General features: G+C 40.1%; 1 protein-coding gene across 1 annotated transcript in view; it reads right to left on the bottom strand.

The window, feature by feature from the left end:
* HEPACAM (hepatic and glial cell adhesion molecule) overlaps positions 1 to 19,011 on the bottom strand; it is a 338,475-nt gene extending 319,464 nt beyond the window's left edge. The window contains exons 1-2 of the mRNA XM_060693541.2: positions 18,783 to 19,011; positions 433 to 774 (exon numbers count right to left, since the gene is read on the bottom strand). Coding sequence (XP_060549524.1) covers positions 433 to 774; positions 18,783 to 18,870 — 430 coding nt within the window. The 5' untranslated portion in view covers positions 18,871 to 19,011. The remainder of the gene's footprint in view (positions 1 to 432; positions 775 to 18,782) is intronic.
* Between the last annotated feature and the right edge of the window lie 1,321 nt (positions 19,012 to 20,332).

The raw sequence follows: 20,332 nt of genomic DNA, 5'->3' as shown, positions 1-20,332 counted from the left end.
TTGTATAGATGTTTTTTATCTGGCTGTTCACCGCCTTGAGTCCGAAAGGAGAAGGGCGGTATAGAAATTTGAATAAATGAAATGAAATGAAATGAAATCTATTTCATCTAGCCGGGCTGGCTTGATCCCATCCTTTTGGTTTTAATTTGAAATTGGTTTTAACTGGGTTGTTTTAAATTGAGGGCCGAAATTATTTAATGTCTTTTAAACTGTTTTTTAAATTTTATATGTTATGTTTTATCTCGGCTGTTCACCGCCCTGAGTCCTGTTGGAGAAGGGCGGTATAAAAATCAAATAAAATAAATTAATTAATTAATTAATAAAGGCATGATAAGAATCTAATCAATAAATAAATTGATGTGTTGTTTGGGCCAAGGATGTATGTAAGGTAAATATCAATCAATCAATCTAGTTTTTCTAAGACCAACCTACCATCCACTGTAAGATTAATGTTCATCTCGCCCGTAAAAGTGTCATCCGTGATGGAGATTTCCACTTCATAGGTCCCTTCATCGGATAACTGCAACTCATCGATCAGAAGGGAGCCATTTTCAAAGATTTTTATCCGATCTCTATATTCTGGGCGTAGGTTCCCAATGATCCCTGTGCCGATGGATTGCACCACTGTCGCTGCCTTGTTGCGTTTCACTTGCCATTTGATCACAGGCTTGTCATTGCTTGTGCTGGTGTATTTCACAGAGAGCAGGGTGGGCTTCCCGACTGTACCATGAATCAGTAATACCGGACTGGTGATATTGACTCCGTCTATCAGCTCTAATGGGGAAAAAGAAATGAAAATATAACTGACATTAAAAAGGAACCTTGATGGTGCACTGGTTAGAATGCAGTATTGCAGGCAAACTCCACGGTCTGGAGTTCGATCCTGACTGGTTCAAGGTTTACTCAGCCTTTCATCTTTCCAAGGTCGATAAAAATGAGGACCCAGATTATTGGAGGCAATATGCTAAGGTTGTAAACCATTCAGAGGGTGCTGTAAAGCACTAAGGGGCAGCATATAAATCCAAGCACTATAGCTATTGTCGACTCATTTGAAGTCACTAATACATGCTTTCATGTATTATTTGAAGTCACTAATACTTGCTAGCCAAGAGAATATCCAGAACTGATAAGATTATAATCAAGAGCTCCCCAATTAGAAAGACCATGCTGAATGTGGATGACAGAGCTGCAGTCCAACATACCCAGAAGGCAACTCACTTGGAAAAGAGGGTTGAGTTGTGAGGGCCCAGTTCACTGCTGTCCTGTAAGTATATAATGTTTGATCTTAGTGTATATCCTAACATAAAACTGGAGTACCACGTTGTTCATATTTCATTTAAAAATCATAGCACCAATTTAACTACAAGCTTACTGAGACCAATATTGGATGAATAGAGCTTTTGTTGTGTGAACATCACCAGATGGGCTTAAGGATCTGTGTTATTAATGCAAAGGAGAAAAAGAGCAAGGATGAGGTCTACCAAGTCATTGGATAATTAATTTAATTCAATAGAAAATAAAGGTTTAGGTTGCAGTCATGTGCATGCTCAAGTGTAAACACTAATGAATGCCATAGGATACGGTTGCATTGCATGATGTGTTCATTACGGCATGCTTGTTTAATTTATTTATTTATTTATTTATTTATTTTTAAATTTGTATACCGCCCTTCTCCCTGAGGACTCAGGACAGTGAACAGCCAAGTAAAAGCATAAACTACAAACATTAAAGTACAATTAAAAAGATATATATAAATTTGGCCCCATGATTAAAAACAATAACAAACAATTAAAAACATTTTTAAAAGTGTTAGGCCAGCCAACTTGCTGGAAAAAGAAGGTTTTAAGGGCATGGCGGAAGGCACCAAGGTCTTGGATTCTCCTTATCTATGGGGGCAGCTGATTCCAGAGGGTAGGTGCCCCCATAGAGAAGGCCCTCCCCCTGGGGGTCACCAGCCTACATTGTTTGGCTGATGGCACCCCGAGGAGGCCCTCTCTGGGAGTGCACAGGTCGATGGGAGGCCGTCGGTAACAGCAGGAGGTCTCGAAGATAACTAGGTCCTATGCCATGGAGCGCTTTAAAGGTGATAACCAACACCTTGAAGCGCACCCGGAAGACCACTGGGAGCCAGTGCAGCTCACACAGGAGAGGTGTTGTATGGGAGCGCCATGCGGCTCCCGTGACTACCCGCGCGACTGCATTCTGAACCAGTTGGAGCCTCCGGGTGCTCTTCAAAGGGAGCCCCATGTAGAGAGCGTTGCAGTAGTCCAGGCGAGAGGTGACGAGGGCATGAGTGACTGTGTACAGGGAATCCTGATCAAGAAAGGGCCGCAACTGGCGAATCAGGCAAACCTGACAGAAGGTCCCCCTGGCTACAGCCGTCAGATGTTCCTCCAAGGACAGCTACGTATCCAGGAGGACTCCCAGATGGCACGCCCTCTCCGCAGGGGCCAAAGACTCGCCCTTGATAGTCAGTGAGTCAACTGACTATATCGGGATGCCGGGAACCACAGCCACTAATTATAGACCATACATTTCATTCCAGGGCTGGTAATGTAACTGGCTAATTAACAGGAGTTTCTACAGCTCCCTAACAGAAGCCTTAATGAGACCCTGCCGCAAAGAGCCAGAAGGGCTGAACGCTAGATTGTGCTGATGGGTGCTGCACAAACAATTAATTCACTTTGCCTAAATGCAACATAATTTAAACCCTGTTCAGACACTTGCCAGAACTCGCTTTCTTAACTTCAGGGATTGATATAATTTAAAGAGAGTCAGAGATAGAACACGGTTGACCTTTCCTTTCCTTAGCACCCAGAAGAGTGAGACTGTGAAATGCGGTGACTGTCACAGTCTTGGCTCAGAAGTGTGCTTTTGTGTAAAAGAATGAGTTCACTGACATTAAGGCTAAGTGTCAGAACGATAGCAAACAAATGGACAAGTATGACAAAAAGACAGGCAAAAGAAGATATTTGCTCAGAGGTTTTGCATCCAGCACCACAAAAAATTCTATATGCCTCGAACTTTTCCACGTTGTTTGGAAATACCTAATCGTATACGTGCTTTTCTGAAGCTCTCCTTCATTTCAATAGGCTTTGGTAAAGATTGAGCTGGATTACCCTTCGTGTGTCTTGCAGGAAAAGTCAGCAGTGGGTGAATGTCCTTCAAACTAAATTAAGAACTGGTCGTGAAATCTATTCTCCATCCCCACCACTTGCTGAACCTCTTTTTAGAAGGTGGATCTCACCAGCCTTCTGCTGATATCAGCAGAAATGTAAGAAGTGAAGTTTGATCCCATTTACTCGATATCCCATATATATGGATATAATTAAGGAAACAGCTTCACTATGAACACTAAACTGAAGAAGTTAAAAATGGAGGTGGAGAGGAGGAAACATTTAATTGAAAGTACAAGAAACCATGACAAGTGTCAATTCTGATTTGATGTACTGCCTGAGTACTGCAGGACTGGAAAGGCTAAAATTTTTGATGAGGCAAAACTTGTCTGGTTTCTCATGTTTTAATGTTACAGGGAGATGAATGGGAGAAAAGAGATTCTATTGTTTTAAGTCAGCTTTTCAGTCCAACATCATTTGGAACGAATATCTTGAAGTTTCAGAAGGATTGATTCTTATGACTCTGTTTCCATAGATGGAATGAGGAATGCAGGATACAGGAAGTCCTTGACTTACAACCGTTCATTTAGTGACCGTTCGAAGTTACAACAACACTGAAAAAAAATGACTTATGACCGTTTTTTACACTTACAGCCATTGCAGTGTCCTCATGGTCATGGGATTGGCAACTGACTCATATTTATGACCATTGCAGTGTCCCAAGATCACGTGATCCCCTTTTGTGATCTTCTGACACACAGTCAATGCCCCCATTAAGCCAGAATCACTTAACAACCATGTTACTAATTTAACAACTGCAGCGATTCACTTAACAAATAAGGCAAGAAATGTGGTAAAATGGGTCAAAATTCACTTAATAAATGTTTCACTTAACAACAGAAATTTTGGGTTCCCCTGTGGTCGTAAGTCGAAGACTACCTGTATATCCTTACAATGGAAGGAGAGTCAAGAAACCAGGATAGATTTGACCACAAGGTTGAGACAGAAAACACATTTAGTGTCATATGTGTCATTTTTGGAAAGTTTCAGCTGCCCAAGAAGCAGTACAGGTAGTCCTCGAGTTACGACCACAGTTGAGCCCAAAATTTCTGTTTGCTCAGTGAAAAATTTGTTAAATGAGTTTGTCCCATTTTATGACTTTTCTTGCCACAGTTGTTAAGTCAATCACTGCGTTTGTTAAGTCAATAACCTGGTTGTGAAGTGAATCTGGCTTCCCAATTGACTTTGCTCATCAGAAGGTTGCCATAGGGGATCATGGGACTCTGCAACCGTCATAAATATGAAACAGCTGTCAGGACTTCCAGTGGCTCCGCGTTCCCCAAATGGACGCTCCTTTAGGAGCTCCAGCCCCATGATTCCGTTTTTTTTTTTTAATTTGATTTATATGCCGCCCTTCTCCGGAGACTCAGGGCGGCTTACAATGCGTTAAGCAATAGCCTTCATTCTTTTGTATATTTTATACAAAGTCAGCTTATTGCCCCCACAAACTGGGTCCTCATTTCACCTACCTTAGAAAGGATGGAAGGCTGAGTCAACCTTGAGCCTTGGAGAGATTCAAACCAGCAGAAATTGCAGGCAGCTGTGTTAATAACAGGGTGCACTAAACCACTGTACTATCAAGGCTCTGGTCAGGACGATAGTTGGCCAATATTGCCGGATCCAGGGACGGCTTCTTGAGGAGAGGCCTCACCACCGCCTCTTTCAGGGCAGCGGGGAAGTGACCCTCAGTCAACGAAGCATTAATAACGCCCTGGAGCCAGCCTCGTGTAACCTCCCGGGAAGCCAGTACCAACCAGGAGGGACACGGGTCCAGTAAACATGTGGCCGCACTAAGTCTCCCCAAAATCCTGTCCACATCATCGGGAGTCACAGCATCAAACTCCTCCCAGATAACATTCTCAAGACTATTCCTCATCACCCTGCCCCGATCTACCCAGTCAGAGTCCAAATCCCCCCGGATCTGAGCGATTTTGTCATACAGGTATTGTCCGTAATCCTCCGCCCTGCCTTCCAAGGAATCCTCCCGCACTCCCGGATGAAGCAGGGAGCGGGTTACCCTGAACAGGGCGGCCGGATGATTCCCTGATGACGCAATAGAGGTGGAAAAGTAATTAAACTTTGCCGTCTTTATCGCCACTAGGTAGGTCTTAATATGCGACCTTACCCGTGTTCGATCAGATTCAGCGAGACTGGCCCTCCAACCACTCTCCAGGCGTCTTTTCCGGCACTTCATTTCCCTCAGCTCCTCAGTGAACCAAGGAGCCGCACGGGATCGGCACTGGGTCAGAGGCCGCAAAGGCACGACTCGGTCCAAGGCCCCACCAGCCGCCCGGTCCCAGGGGGCTACCAGCTCCTCGGCCGAGTCATGTGCTAGAACCTCAGGAAATGGCCCAAGCTCCGTCTGGAACCTCTCAGGATCCATCAGGCGCCTGGGGCGGATCCATCTAATTGGAATCAGTTGAAAGGACTATTCAAAATTATAATCTGGAGAACAGCAATGATTTGCTGGCTGGAAAAGAGGAAGAAAATCAAGCTATTTCGACTTTGGAGCAGGAAAAAGAGGCTGTCAGGGTCACGATGAAAGTTAGCACACTGAAAACAGAGGTTTTGGCAGAAGCTTCTATGCAGTTAACTGAAAAGCAGCAAATAGACTCTTTCCTGCAGACTGATAAACTTTATCGTGACAATTTTTGACTTGATAGACAGAATCAATTTTCAAGGAAGGAAGTGACTGATTATATAAGCAGGAAGAGTTGAAATGGAGGTTTCAAATTGAAGGAGATAACTTTTAGAAGAGAACGATTTCTAAAGATGCATCAGCCTCAAATCTATATTCATAAATTTTCAAAAATAATAGCAGGGGGAGGAGCAATGTTGAAGAAGAAAGTACTATTGAAGAAGAAGGACTGGAAAAAATATAGAAAGAAAGGAAGAATTGAAGATTAGTTTCTTTTGGGGAGGATTTTAATAATAAATTTGAAAAGTTTACTGATTTTTTAAGTTTAAGTAAAAATATTTAACTAAAATGGATAGCTTTTAAAAAAAATTATTGAGGTATTAAAATGCTTAACTTTAAACTTAATTGATAACTTTCTGAAAGCTTTGAAATTGTTATTTTGAAAAATGAACTCAAGAGTTAGAAATAATTTAACTCAATGGATTATTAGTGTTTTTACAATTATATGGATAGCCTTTTGAAGGAAAAAAAAGTTTTGAAACTTATATCTTGAAGAATGTTTTATTAAAGGTATTAAGAGATTTTAAAAGGTTTAACTTAAAATAATATATTTTTTTCTTTTCTTTTAAAAAGATATGCTTTAAAGAAAGTTTTAAAATGTTTCATTTAGAATTTTAAAAGGGGAGGCTGATGAATAATTTTTAAAAGAGGAGTTAAAGAGTTTGAGGGAGTTTTGAATCTTGTAGTAAGTTAGTATATTTTAGCCTATGTTTGTTTAATGTTACACCCTGTTTTTGCTCTGGGAAGTCGCGGGTGGGGGAGGGGAGAGGGGGTTGAAGGTTGTTGGGGATAAAATTGTTGTTTAATTTCTAATAAAACTAAAAGATAGATAAATGTATTAATAGAGAAGTAAGAAATGTGGGGGAAATGTCATAATAAAGGAAATTATAATATTAAGATATGATAAATATTGGAAGAGTAAAAAGAAGATACAAAAAAAGTATTCAGAAGATATATTGAATGATTGTTTATGTATTGTCTGTTTGTTTATAAAATAAAAACTTTTAATGAGAAAAAAAAAAGAAACAGCTGTCAAGTGTCTGAATTTTGATCATGTGACCATGGGGAGGCTGCAAAGGCCGTACATGTGAAAACCGGTCATAAGTCACATTTTTCAGTGCTGTTGTAACTTCGGACGGTCACTAAATGAACCATTGAAAGTCAAGGACTACCTGTATTGGGGTGAAATCTAAAATTTGTTACTACCGGTTCTGTGGGCGTGGCTTGGTGGGGGAGATAATGTGACTGGGTGGGCGTGGCCAACTTTTTTTTTTTTACTTTTAAAAGCATTTTTTCTACAACCTTAAGAGGTTGCAGAAAAAAATGCTTTAGAAGCCTCTGACGATCAGGCAACTCAGCTGGGATTGCCAGAGGCTTTTAAAAGCATTTTTTTTCTACAACCTCTTCGGCCGAAGAGGTTGCAGAAAAAATGCTTTTAAAAGCCTCTGACAATCCCAGCTGAGCCGCACGATCATCAGAGGCTTTTTAAAAAACTTTTAAAAGCATTTTTTCGGCCGAAGAAGTTGTAGAAAAAATGCTTTTAAAAGTAAAAAAAAACAGCCTCTGATGATCGCGTGACTCAGCTGGGTATGGGGGGGGCAGGGATTTTTGCTACCGGTTCTCCGAACCACTCATCGCCATCACTACCAGATCAGGCGATCCGGTCCGAACTGGGAGCATTTCACCCCTGACCTGTATGTAGCAGATAGAAATATGGATTGTTTGAGGGACCATCAAGTCCTAAACTAGGAACTATGTATGTAGCATGGAAAGGACTAAATAAATCCCAAGATCATCAGATCTATCGATACCCAAACTTCTATTGTTTTATCTCACATTATCAGTTCAGGGCAAGCAGAAGGCAATCCGATGCTCAAGAACGACATAGTTAAAAAAAAAATGTGCAGCTTTGTGAGTTTTAACACCATCCTGCCACACAAGCAGATTTTATTTTATTTTTTTCCTTTTTTCCCCTTTAAAGAAGAAAACTTCTCTCCAAACAATATCAATATCAAGTATCTAAGAAGGAAGAAGCATGAAATAAGAATTTTTCTCTTCACTTCTAGCCAGCGCTGTTATCTCAGTTACTTTGTAACATATTAAACTAGTCAAACGGAAGGACTTTCGCTTTTAGCTCTTCTCAAGCCTCAGCCAGTCGCCATTTTAAACTTTCTTTTTTCCCCCTTCCACTCTTCTTTGTTTTTAAAATCAATCTTAGGGTTGTTAGAAGTACTTGCAGTTTAGGGTCCCAAGTCCAGATTTCATCCTTCTTATTCAGAAAGTCTGTTAGTTTTCGTTGGTTGGTCTGGTCCCATTGCCTGGCTCTGCAAAGCGCAGAGTTTGCCCGAAGCCCGGAGCAGCGGCAAGGAGAATAGGGAGCCTCATCCTGCTTCCTCCCCAGAGGTAAAAAAGAACTCTGGGGACTTCACAGAGGGCTCTACCTGCCCTCGCCGGCTCTGTCTCACATTTCCTTACGGAAACGGAGTTTCTCGAGCCGCCTTTCAGGTGTAAAGGCGGCTCTTTATGGGCAACGGGGCTGGCGGTCTCAGAGGACCATCTGGCAGCGACGAAAGCCAGACCGGAAGCTGTGGGGGGGGCTCCCCCATTCACAAACCACAAGAACAAGCTTTGAGTTTGCAAATGCAGATGAATGGCTTTAAAGATCTAACGCAATTTGTATTGGAGGAGATGGCAAGACATGATGAGATTGTGAACCAGAACCTTGAAAAATTTAGACAGGAAATTAAAGAGTTGGTTCAACAAAAGTATGATAAATTCAAGCAACCTATGATAAGTTTCTTAGACGCAATGATAAAGATGGATGAAAAGTTTAATTCAGAAATAGAGTCTAATATGAAGGAAGTTGATTACAAGATTCATAATTTGGATAATAAAATACAAAGAATTGAAAATGATTTAATAATGATTCAAGAAAATAGCTCAGAAGTAGAGCCAAAAATAAAGGAAGCTGACTACAAGACTTACAATGCAGATAATATAAAACAAAGGATTGAAAATGAAGTCATAATGATGCAATTCAGATTTATGGAATTTGCGGTCAGAATTAGGGGAATACAGGAAGATAAAAGAGAAGATTTGAGAAAGATGTCTGCTGAAGTTCTGGCTGGGATTTTAAAGGTTAGTCCTGAAGAGATATCCTGCAAGATTGATAAGGCCTACAAAGTTAATTCTTGGGTGGCAAAGCAAAGGCAGCTGCCTAGAGATGTGGTGATCTACTTTACTGATAAAGAAATAAGAAATGATATTGTGCAAAAGTCTTTTAACTCCACCCTTGAAATGCATGGAAGGAAGATTTGGATATTTAAAGAGCTACCGCCCAAGAAGTTAAAAGATAGAAAGGATTTTGGATTTTTGGTGACTAAGCTAAAGAAACAAAACATCCCATTTAGGTGGGATGTTCCAGTTGGTATAATATTGAGATATCAAGGAGAAAGATATCAACTAAATATTGTTGAAAAAGCGGAAGAATTTTACTATAAGGTTTTTAAAATGGGTTTAACATCTCCATGTATAACACACGAGGGGAATAAAGAAAAGCAAAATCAACAAGAGATTTAAATTCAGGCTAAGCAAATGGTGGTGGAGGTAACGGAAAAACAACAAGCTACAGAGGCCTTTGTGGATGAGCCGCTTCTGGATTCTCCTTCAGAGGTTATAGTTGGATTACCTATAAATACAAGAGAGGCAGCTTTGGATTCTAAGGTGATGATTTATCAAGCTACAGACCAGCATGGAAATCAAACAGTTGATATACAACTCATAGAAAGGAAACCAGGATGGAGATCTAAGCCACAAAAAGTTAAGAAAAGAAGAAGCAGGTCCTACAAAAATAAAATTTTTTAGACTAAACAACAGTGTAATGCCAGTTACTTAAGAGACGATTGAATATATGAAAATATAGTTGAGGCAAAGTATTGGTTTATATTATCTTGAGGAGAGTGACAGACCTCTGCAGTGCTGTACTCTTGGGATGTGGAAGATGGCCTTAAATTGAGTGGATTGGAACTTTCTATTTTGGACTTTTTGACAAATGGATTACGTTTATGCTGAGCTACAAGGCAAGAGAATTATGGGATTGGGGCATGCAGAAGATCTGGTTGTTACCCTAATACGATAGTTGGAATGAATAATCTAGATGAAAGACATTACAAAAGACACTATATGGAATACAAATATAAAGTCACTCGGGTGGTTGTTTGCTATACGAAAATACTTACTATTGATGGGGCAGATGGTAATTGAAGATACTGAACATACTGTCGGAACTAGAATTTGATGTTACCCTAACATGGGTGATGAAATTAACAATCCAGTTGAAAGACATCACAGAAGATATTATATGGATTACAAGCTTAAGTCATTTGAGAATTTTATTTATATATGGAAATATTTTTTTAGTGGTGTGGGCAGAAGAACAAAGATATCGAAAATATTATGTATGGTAGACCTGTAGGAAAGTGGGTGGAGATAGGTTAGCTTACTGATTGTTTAGTTTAGGTAAAGGGATTTTATGTTATATTAATATACGTAAAAGATTTGAATCAAGAGATATATACATGGGGGAGGAGGAAATGGATAGATTATGAGTTGAAATTGCTAAATTAGGATTTATTATATAATTTTACAGCTGAATGTTGCTTTGGAATGTATAGTATAAGGAGGATATAATAATATTGTTAGAAAGAAAGGGTCAGCATATGGGGGGTGGAGCAAAAAAGGATGGTAAAGTATTATATAATCTGTTATTAATTTGGGTTTTATTCTGGAGAAGCCACAGTGGGAGGGGAGGGGGAGGGAGGGTTAGGGAGGAGGGGGGGAAGGGGGGAAAATCTGTATTTGAAAAACTTTTTCAATAAAAAAAATGTGCGGAAACCCACATTTCTGATTTAAATTGACTTCTTTGTTGCATCATGGGAAATTTCTGAGGAGATCTCCTTTTTCCTTTCTGTAAAAGCACCCATGTGGAAGGGGCACAGATCAGGGAGAAGCACAGGAACAAAAGCAATTGGGTTGAGAACAAATAATGTCAAACAGTGGAGGAAAAGCAAATCAAAGCAGTGTCCTCTCATTCATGCTGCTTTTCTTTTATTCGGATCTATTTGGGGCTTTCCTTAGAAGAACGGAAAAAAACAATCTGGGTTTCCCTCAAGAGGTAGGTCATTCAACTACTAAGCTTCACCCCGGATAACTTTGAGATCAGCTAAGGACAGCTAGGTGCCAGATTGGGAAATTTAAAAATATACTAAAAACCCACCCCTGAATGAATGGACTCACCAGAGTTCAGCTCAGCTCAAGGACATCTTTAGCTTTTAATTACTCACTGGTATGTATACTTTTCCAGACACTTTCCCACATTCTCAACATTGGCTTTTTAAGGTTTATTTTCTTAGATCTATATGGTCTCCATATATCTTGCCATGTTTGTACGTAACTTCAGCCAACATTGCCTTTACGGTCATGTTCCACCACTGGAACATAAATGTACAACAACAGACAATGTATTGATATGTAACAATACCTGTTTCAAAAGGACCTCAAAAAGAGATCTATCCTTCTTTACATGAAGAGAGGTCTAGCCCTCTGCTTTACCCGGTTATTTATTTATTTCTATTGCACTCATACTAAAGCACAGCATACTAAAAAGCAGAAACACCACCCTGCCAACAAAAGTGCTTATAGTCAAGGCTATGGGTTTCCCAGTTGCAATGTATGGCTGTGAAAGTTGGACCATAAGAAAGGCTTAGTGCCAAAGAATTGAGGCCTTTGAACTATGGTGCTGAAGAAGACTCCTGAGAGTTCCTTGGATTGCAAGGCGATCAAACTGGTCAGTCCTAGAGGAGATCAACCCTGACTGCTCTTTAGTAGGCCACATCCTGAAGATGAAACTCAAATACTTTGGCCACCTAATGAGAAGGAAGGACTCACTGGAGAAGAACCTAATGCTGGGAAAGATTGAGGGCAAAAGAAGAACGGGATAACAGAGAATGGATAGAGTCACTGAAGCAGTAGGCGTGAGCTTAAATGGACTCCAGAGGATGGTAGAGGACAGGAATGCCTGGAGGAACTTTGTCCATGGGATCGCGATGGGTCGGACACGACTTCGCAATTAACAACAACAATTGCATTCATGTCAGAAATTCCGAGGGGCTTCTGGGTTGAAAGAATTAGCCAGTGACATCACTGTGGCCCTGGGGATGCCCAGTTGGGGGCTCTTTTCATGTCCTTGGCAAGAACTGGAGTGAAGGACAGGAGCTCAAACCTGCCCCACAGCAGCTTATGGGTCTCGAACGTGAGCTTGCTAACCTCCTGCCCAATGTTCCAACCACTCGAGCCACCGTGCTCCTTACCTGGTTATGGAAGATTGACAGTGTTGTGGTCAAAATAACACACAAAGGAAATGAACTGGTCAGAGAGGGTTCAAACCACTGTTTATTAGTCCAAAGCTAGCAATTTATAATGAATCATTGGTCTCTTTCACCAAGAAATGCCAAGAACAAGCACTGGTCACACATAGAATATTAATCAAGGGCAGCTTTGATTACATTATATTACTAATATATGATAAGTAGTAAGGATGAGATGGGCACTTTTAAGGAGTAATAATGCACGTGTTCCTTGATAGTCAATAGTAGCTTTAGGATTCTACAAATTACACAAATATTTTAATTTTTCTAATAAGCTGTATGATAGCTTATCACCAGGAATAAGAGGAGAAGAGATCTACATCAGTGCACATCCTTGATATTTCTGTTTGAATTTTATAGTCATGGCAAACATAGCACTAGGTTTTTTTTATAAAAACCCTCAAGGTATATGTTTGTAGAACTCACAGAAATGTACAGTGGAGAAAATATATATTGCATTAAAGATGCAAAGTATCTGACTTTGTTATTGGGGTATGTAATTTTATTCCAAGTCTCTTAAAATTCAGACCATCCAAAGACCGAATCAATTACTGCATAGTAATTGAATAAATAAATAATAATAATAATAGTAAAAGAATAAATAAAGATGTAATTGTGTAATTGAAGCCTTGCCTGTTTTATGGGCATCATGGCTGTAATTTTGCTTTTTTTATTATTCCATGTGGAGAGCCCTGATCAGTTAACAATGATGCTTCTCATCAGCTGTATTAAAACAGATTTTCAGGCTATAGCATGATTTCCATAAATCTAACAGGAAAAAGGACTTTACTATACAATTCCTTCTACCTTTAGAAATACTTTTTTTTTACTTACTGGTGAGGGCATAACTAAGCCAGAAGTAAGATCAACTACTCTCAAACTGTTTTAACTTCAGATAGTAGTTGATCCTGTCTCCTGTGTAGCACCACCAGTTGTCTTTCTACTCTTGCTAGGAAGTGTTAAATGATACACCAGCCAGAGCTCTGCTATCTGTCTGGTAACACCTGCTTCTCTCTAATTTGAATCCTATTGAATTATTTATTAATTGATTTTTTTCCCCTGCCATTCAGCTAAAAATCAAGTGGCATATATCGGGGGAAAAGTTGGGTCATATTTATAAGCTCAAAGTATAAGTTTCTAATCACAGGAAGGAAAGGAATAGTGAGTGCATGGGGGGGGGGGAGAACCAATTTTAAAGCTTATTTATTAAATCGCACTCCATGACTGGGTGATGGTCATGTATATTCTTTAAAGAAGGCAAACATTTCTCATACATGTTCAAAAACATTGAGTTTTCTAAGTCATGCTTTCATTCAAGATTCGTCTTTCCAGAAAATGCTGTTTTCTACAGGCGTTTAGAATTAGAATTGAGGTGTGGCTTTTGTCTGGGACATGGCCAATCTCAGTCTCCAGGGTCTTGGTGACAGATTTCTTCTCTTTTTTTCTTTTAAAAGCCTTTGATGATCCCAGCTGAGCCGCATGATCATCAGAGGTGCTTTTTTTTTACTTTTAAAAGCATTTTTTCGGCCGAAGAGGTTGTAGAAAAAATGCTTTTAAAAGTAAAAAAAAAGCCTCTAATGATTGTGCGGCTCAGCTGGGCATGGGGTGGGGGGCAGGGATTTTTGCTACCGGTTCTCTGAACCACCCGCCTCCATCGCTACCGGATCGAGCGATCCGGTCCAAACCGGGAGCATTTCATCCCTGGTCGGTCTGTCTATCTATCTATCTATCTATCTATCTATCTATCTATCTATCTATCTATCTATCTATCTATCTATCTATCTATCTATCTATCTATCATCTATCTATCATCTATCATCTATCTATCTATCTATCTATCTATCTATCTATCTATCTATCTATCTATCTATCATCATCTAGCTACCTAGCTAGCTACTATATCTAGTTCAGGGGTCAGCAACCTGCGGCTCCGGAGTCGCATGCGGCTCTTTGGGCCCTCTGCTGTGGCTCCTTATCAGGTGATCCCACCACTGGCTGGCCCCACCCTTCGCCCTCCCCTCCCAGTCACTCCTCGCCTGGCCTGAGAAGGTTAGGGTGGCGGTGGGGGATAGAGAAGCAGCCAGGGCAGAGACAGGGAGATACAGAGAGACGGGGAGAGAGAGAGACATAGAGAGATACAGAGAGAGAGGGAGACAGGGGGGAGAAAGGGAGAGGAGAGAGATGTCAAATGGATTTTGTGGTACCTGGTGTTTTTTAACAATGGGTTCTTTGCCATAATGTCCAGCTGGATAGGCGTAGCTAGGGGGTCATGTGACTGGTGGAAGTGAGTGATATTGAGTTGGCCATGCCCACCCAGGTTTTGTGGCTCCCGGTTTTCTTTTCTGTGGGAAATGGGTCCAAATGGCTCTTTGAGTATTTAAGGTTGCAGACCCTTGATCTAGCTATCTACCTAGCTAGCTATTGTATTTAGCTATTTAGCTATTTAGATAGCTGATAGATAGATAGATAGATAGATAGATAGATAGATAGATAGATAGATAGACAGACAGAGAGACAGAAAACTGTATCTAGCTATCTAAATAGATAGCTGTTTAGCTATCTATCTATCCATCCATCCATCCATCCATCCATCCATATGCTTTATTTAAATTTATAGATGTACTGTATATCAGTGATTGAATGACCTCTGTAGATGCCATAGGCTAAATAAAGAAAATCTATGCTTTGTCTTCAATTAATTCCCTCCAATCTAATGCTCTCCATTGGTTGTATGTTATGGGAATTGATATCCCAACCCATCTGGAGGGTGTCTGGTTGAGAAAACTAGTTTAGACGACTGGAGGAAGGGAGGTCAAAATAACTGGGTGGTTCTGCTTCACTGCAGGTGGGCTAAGCTAGCCCCCTAGATGTTCCTTTGAGGGAATTCTTCTAGGGTTGGGACACTATGAATAGAATCAGGAGTGTTTGTTCGCTGAAAGACGTTTGGAAACAGTTGGCAGTCATTCAAGTTTTGAAAGATGTGTACTTCCAGTACATTTTGTATCCTGGGCAAAGGAGCTTCTTTGCTGGAAACAGGGAGGGCGTGCTGGTCTCCTAGCATCGGATCCAGCATTTGGGGGCAGACTCGAGACTGCCAGGAGCCAAGGACAAAGCTTTTGGTTGTGGGGCTTAGCTCCTTCCTGGCTCTAATTTAAAAGGCTGTAGTATAAGGAACAGCAGCATTTCTGATTCATCAAGTTACATGAAAGGCTTGGCAACATCACCAGCCAGACAAAGGAAGCAGAGGCAGCCTCAGATAGGGATGCTTCTGGTTTGGCGTGGCTTCAATAGAACCCAAAATGGCCTTGTTAGTAGCGATGCACCTGCTCGTGGCTTTTAGCAGCCACTGTTGGGAATATGAGAGTGTTAAATTTGCTAAATTAGCATTAACTAAATCAGATGAAGTGTAAATAGGCAATCGTTTTGATCCAATGAATGCATTTGGAATTTTGAGAGCATGTCATATCAAAATGGTGGCTAAATTAGGTCTAGTTCTGCACAAAGTCATCTTGCCTACAACGTTTTCTTTGGTACTTTTTTCCCTTCTGAAGAGGGAAGGGGGCTCTAGTTCAAAACAAAGCATCAGGCTAGAGCATGGGTTTCAAACTCATGGCCCATGGGCCGGATGCGTCACATGCAGGCCACGCCCACCCCAGCTCCACAAATGGGAAAAACATTGTGAAACGTCACATGACGGCAACATGATGTGGCGAGTTTGACATCCGTGAGCTAGAGCTTCCCACTCATCATATCTACTATTTTAGGAATGTGTGAGTTCCCATATAGGTTTCTGAGAATTTAGACAGTTGAGGTCCACTTAGCTTCAAGTCTGGGTTTTTCAAGTTGATGTCCTTCTACCCTAGAGAATTCTAGTCCATCTATATTACTGTATTGTAGTAGTGAATATACGCAATCCAGACAAGTTACCTTTCCCTAGGGCACATTTCATATGCACTTTCATATGAGCTGAGGTGGCGCAGTGGTTAGAGTGCTATACTGCAACTACTTCAGCTGACTGCTAGTTCAGCAGATCAGCGGATCAAATCTCACCAGCTCAAGGTTGACTCAGCCTTCCATCCTTTTGAGGTGGGTAAAATGAGGACCCAGATTGTTGGGGGCAATATGCTATCTAGTATACGATTGCAATATGCGATTGTTGTAAGCCGCTCAGAGTCCTCGGAGAGTAGGCGGCATAGAAATATGATTAATAAAAATAATAAAAAAATAAAAAAATTTCCCCAAATCGTATGCTGGTCAAATAAAACAAGGTTGGAGTTCTAACAAGGAAGTAATTCAAAACTGGCCAAGAAAAGATGGGAATGCCCCATTATATTAATTAAAAGCAATCTTAATAATCCAGGTTACAAAAAGACATTAATCTGCATAAAATGAATATGATGATTTATTGATCTTAGTTAGTTAGCATGGAATAATTACTGTAATAAAAACAGAAATATACTACATAGCTGATGGAAATATCTAGCTTACCTTGATTAAGCCTTCACAAAAGCTAAGAAGGGTTGGGCCTGATTAATACAAGGATGAGGGACTACTAGCAAATCCCAGAGTTATCACTATACTGGAAAGTCAAAAGGACTAGGAATTCAGAAGACAATGGTAGACCACCTCCATATCACTGCCAAAAAAAATGCCATGGACATGCCCATGAAGTTGTTAGGAATCCTGCTTAAATCAAGGAAGCCTTTTTCTTTAACATTTCATGTAATGGAATAGACTTGATCCTACGACCTATGTAGCTATTATTTCAGAAAAGCCCCAATATTCATTAAGCCTTCATTTTCTGGATTCACACAACACTAAGCCATAAACCATGTGTTAGGAACTGCAGTGAAGAAATATGCTCATATGGCTTGTTACGCACCCGGTCTTCTAGTTTACCTGAGTTAATGCATAGGATTTGTGGCTTTCACTCTTCAAAGAGCTAAATTTGTTTGTTTCTTCAGGTGTGATCCTACCTGAGATCTGTTTGAAAATTTCCTAGCTTGTTTGCTTCCCCCAGAAACAGACCACCTGACTACGGAACAAACAAATCTAGTACTTTCAAGGGCAAAAGCCACAAATCCTAAGCATTAACTTGGCAACCTGGAAGACCGGGTGTATAAAAAGCTGCATGAATGTATCTCCTCCATTGCAGCTTCTAATGCATGGTTTATGATTGTATGTTATGTGAATGCAACAAATGATGGCTTAATGAATACTGACACTTTTTGAAATAATATAATTCATTGACTAATTATGACTAGTGGTGTCTATAATTCACCTGAGACAACCATGTTAAGGTTGAATAAACTTCAAATTAAAAATAGCTTTTTCCTTTCCTAAACATCGTAAATAGAAAGAATACAAAAGTATATAAGCATGGAAAGAAGGAAATGTGGATTAAATAATCTGGTGCAATTTTTTTTCCGTGTCCAAGATAGGTGACATTTCTAAATTATAGATTGACATAATATGTTATAGTGTAGTGTAATTATATAATTACCTTTAAAGGGTCTATCTATCTATCTATCTATCTATCTATCTATCTATCTATCTATCTATTCATCCATCATCCATCCATCCATCCATCCATCCAATCAACCAACCAACCAGCTTTTCGAGGCTAGTGTCCTACAGATTAACATCCTCTCCAGCTAATGATCCCAACCAGGAAAGTCTGCCACAGATTACAGAGTAGTTATTATCTCCATGTTAATCTTTCACATATCAATTCTAACTAGACTACTTGGAAAACTACTGAAAAAGTATCTTCACTATACAGTTGGGATTTTATAGTTTCCCACTCCTCAGCAACTTAATTTTAACATATTCCATAATCCAGGAAGTCCAAATCACAAAATCAGCAGTGCAACACTGTGTACAATTGCTCAGAAGTGGAACTCCCACTAAATTCAATAAACCTAATGTCCAAATAAGCAAGTAGACACAGTTCCTTCACATACTGATTCAAGAGAAAATTCTACTAAATTCACTGAAGCTTCAAGGTGTATATTGTACTGTATACACACATAAGAAATTTAAATACTGCTAAAATCCATCCTTTTATTTATGCCATTATCAGTCCTTTTTCTGTAAATATTACCAGTGTAGCTTGAAAGTCGAAACTGCCTTGTTTTAAAAACATACCGGAGCAGAACCAGTATTCAAGATGCATTCCTTCAAAGACTTCCCTAGGTTTAGAGATGCACAGATCTGTAATCTATTCTATAAAGAACAGTGTAAAACTCATTTTTTAAAACAGACACTGAAATGCATTTAAAGCCATCTCGTTTCAGGGACAGAGCTGTGAAGGGACAGAGTAGGTATTCGGACCATTCTGACGTCTCTGCCTAGAAGCTGGGCAGTTCACATCCAGGCATTCAGCATCCAAAGAGAACCTTCCTCGCTTTCACAGGAGCAATTGCTCGATCCATAACTCAAATACCTTTTGCCCAAATGTTTTTAAGAATGCTAGTTTCCTACCTGCATAGTAGATTACAAAAAGGCAAACGATATGTACAAAACCCGGAGTGCTGAGAACTCTGGACAAAGCTTCTCTTTCTCTCTTCATTTTGGGTTTAGCTTTAGATCCTTCTCACACACAATTAGCATGTTTTGTCCACTCCAAGCACGTCCCTTAGTACGGCTTGGAGTTTGTTCTGCTACCACTGAACTCTGCCAAGTCCCCTTTCAATAGACAGAGCCCTGTGTGTTGTTGTGGATTGTTGTGGAAGGGTTTGTTGGCTTTTATGTTTTACCCTTTTTTTCTTTCCTTTGGGTCAGACCTAAGACTTGGTGAGCTGAGATTCTTAGTGCCAAAGGATTAGCTAATCATATTTAAAAACAACACAGATTGTATTTCTGACTTTCAAAGGCAGCTTCACAGGAAATTCCTGATTTAAAATTGTAGAAAAACCCAGAAACTCAAGATTTCTGATTACTGCAGTAGCAGATTTTCCCAGTGCACCTTCTTCTGGAATAAACCCCACAACCATTCCCAACCAAGATGAAGTTACACAGTCTCACATATGTTGAGAAGTACTAGATTGAATCACATCAGAGAAGGCTATCCTAGTTTATATTTCAAAAGGACTTAAATGCATGTCACATTGTACCAACAATATGTGACATAACAAATAATTGCTTGGATTTTGTGGCTTTAAAATGTAGGTATATTTGTTACGGCCTCAGTTCAGCCTTCAATGTTTTGCATACGTAGCCCAGAATGAGGTTGAGAAAAACTTGGCTTATCTTGGTCTTTATTACAAAGGATTCACCCCAAAAAAGTGGATTTGGCATAAGAAAAGATTATGCTTTCCAACATTAAACCCAGTGGTGAAATCCTCCGCGGTTTGCCACCTGTTCGCTGTCTGCGCATGGGTGGTACACGCCAAACGCACCCTGCGTGAGCATGCACAGTGTGCGCCAAACGCACGCTTCATGTGGAAAAAGGACACTTAACAAGGTAAGTAGAACAGCAAGGGGGGGAACAGCTGTGCCGCGCTATTTAGATTTGCTAGAAAGCAGGATTTTCTACTTTCTAGCGAATATAAATCGCGCATCACAGCTGATTGTCGGAAATACTGGTTTGGACCAACCGGTAGCTTTTTTTTATTACCAGTTCACTGAACCAGTAGCTTTTATCACTACTGGTTCGCCCGAACTGGTGCGAACCGGTAGGATTTCACCACTGACTAAACCCTATTTCCACACTCACTAGCTAATTGATTCTAGAAGTATCTTAAAAAGAAAACAATGTTCATAAGAGCAAAATAAAAACAGCTATCTTTGAGAAGTTATTAGAAACAACATGTGCCAGCTCCAGATTTCAATGTTTTGCAATGTCAAGCAATTGCCAAGTAGCTAGCCAGAAAAGCCACCTTAATACAGTTGTTCTCTCCCTTAAGCCTTTTCTATTGTCAGCTCTGCTTCCACAGTCCTTAATCCTACATCTTCCTAAGAAGGCCAGCATTCCAGATTTGGGGTGCCAATTAGACTCCTTTTGTTATCCCCAAACTTTTGAATAAGGCCTT

Source organism: Pantherophis guttatus, chromosome 9, assembly GCF_059756535.1.
Source record: "Pantherophis guttatus breed Tessera chromosome 9, ASM5975653v1, whole genome shotgun sequence".
Lineage (NCBI taxonomy): Eukaryota > Metazoa > Chordata > Lepidosauria > Squamata > Colubridae > Pantherophis > Pantherophis guttatus.
Note: the sequence above shows the minus strand (reverse complement) of the source record. Positions and strands in the feature narration are given on the sequence as shown.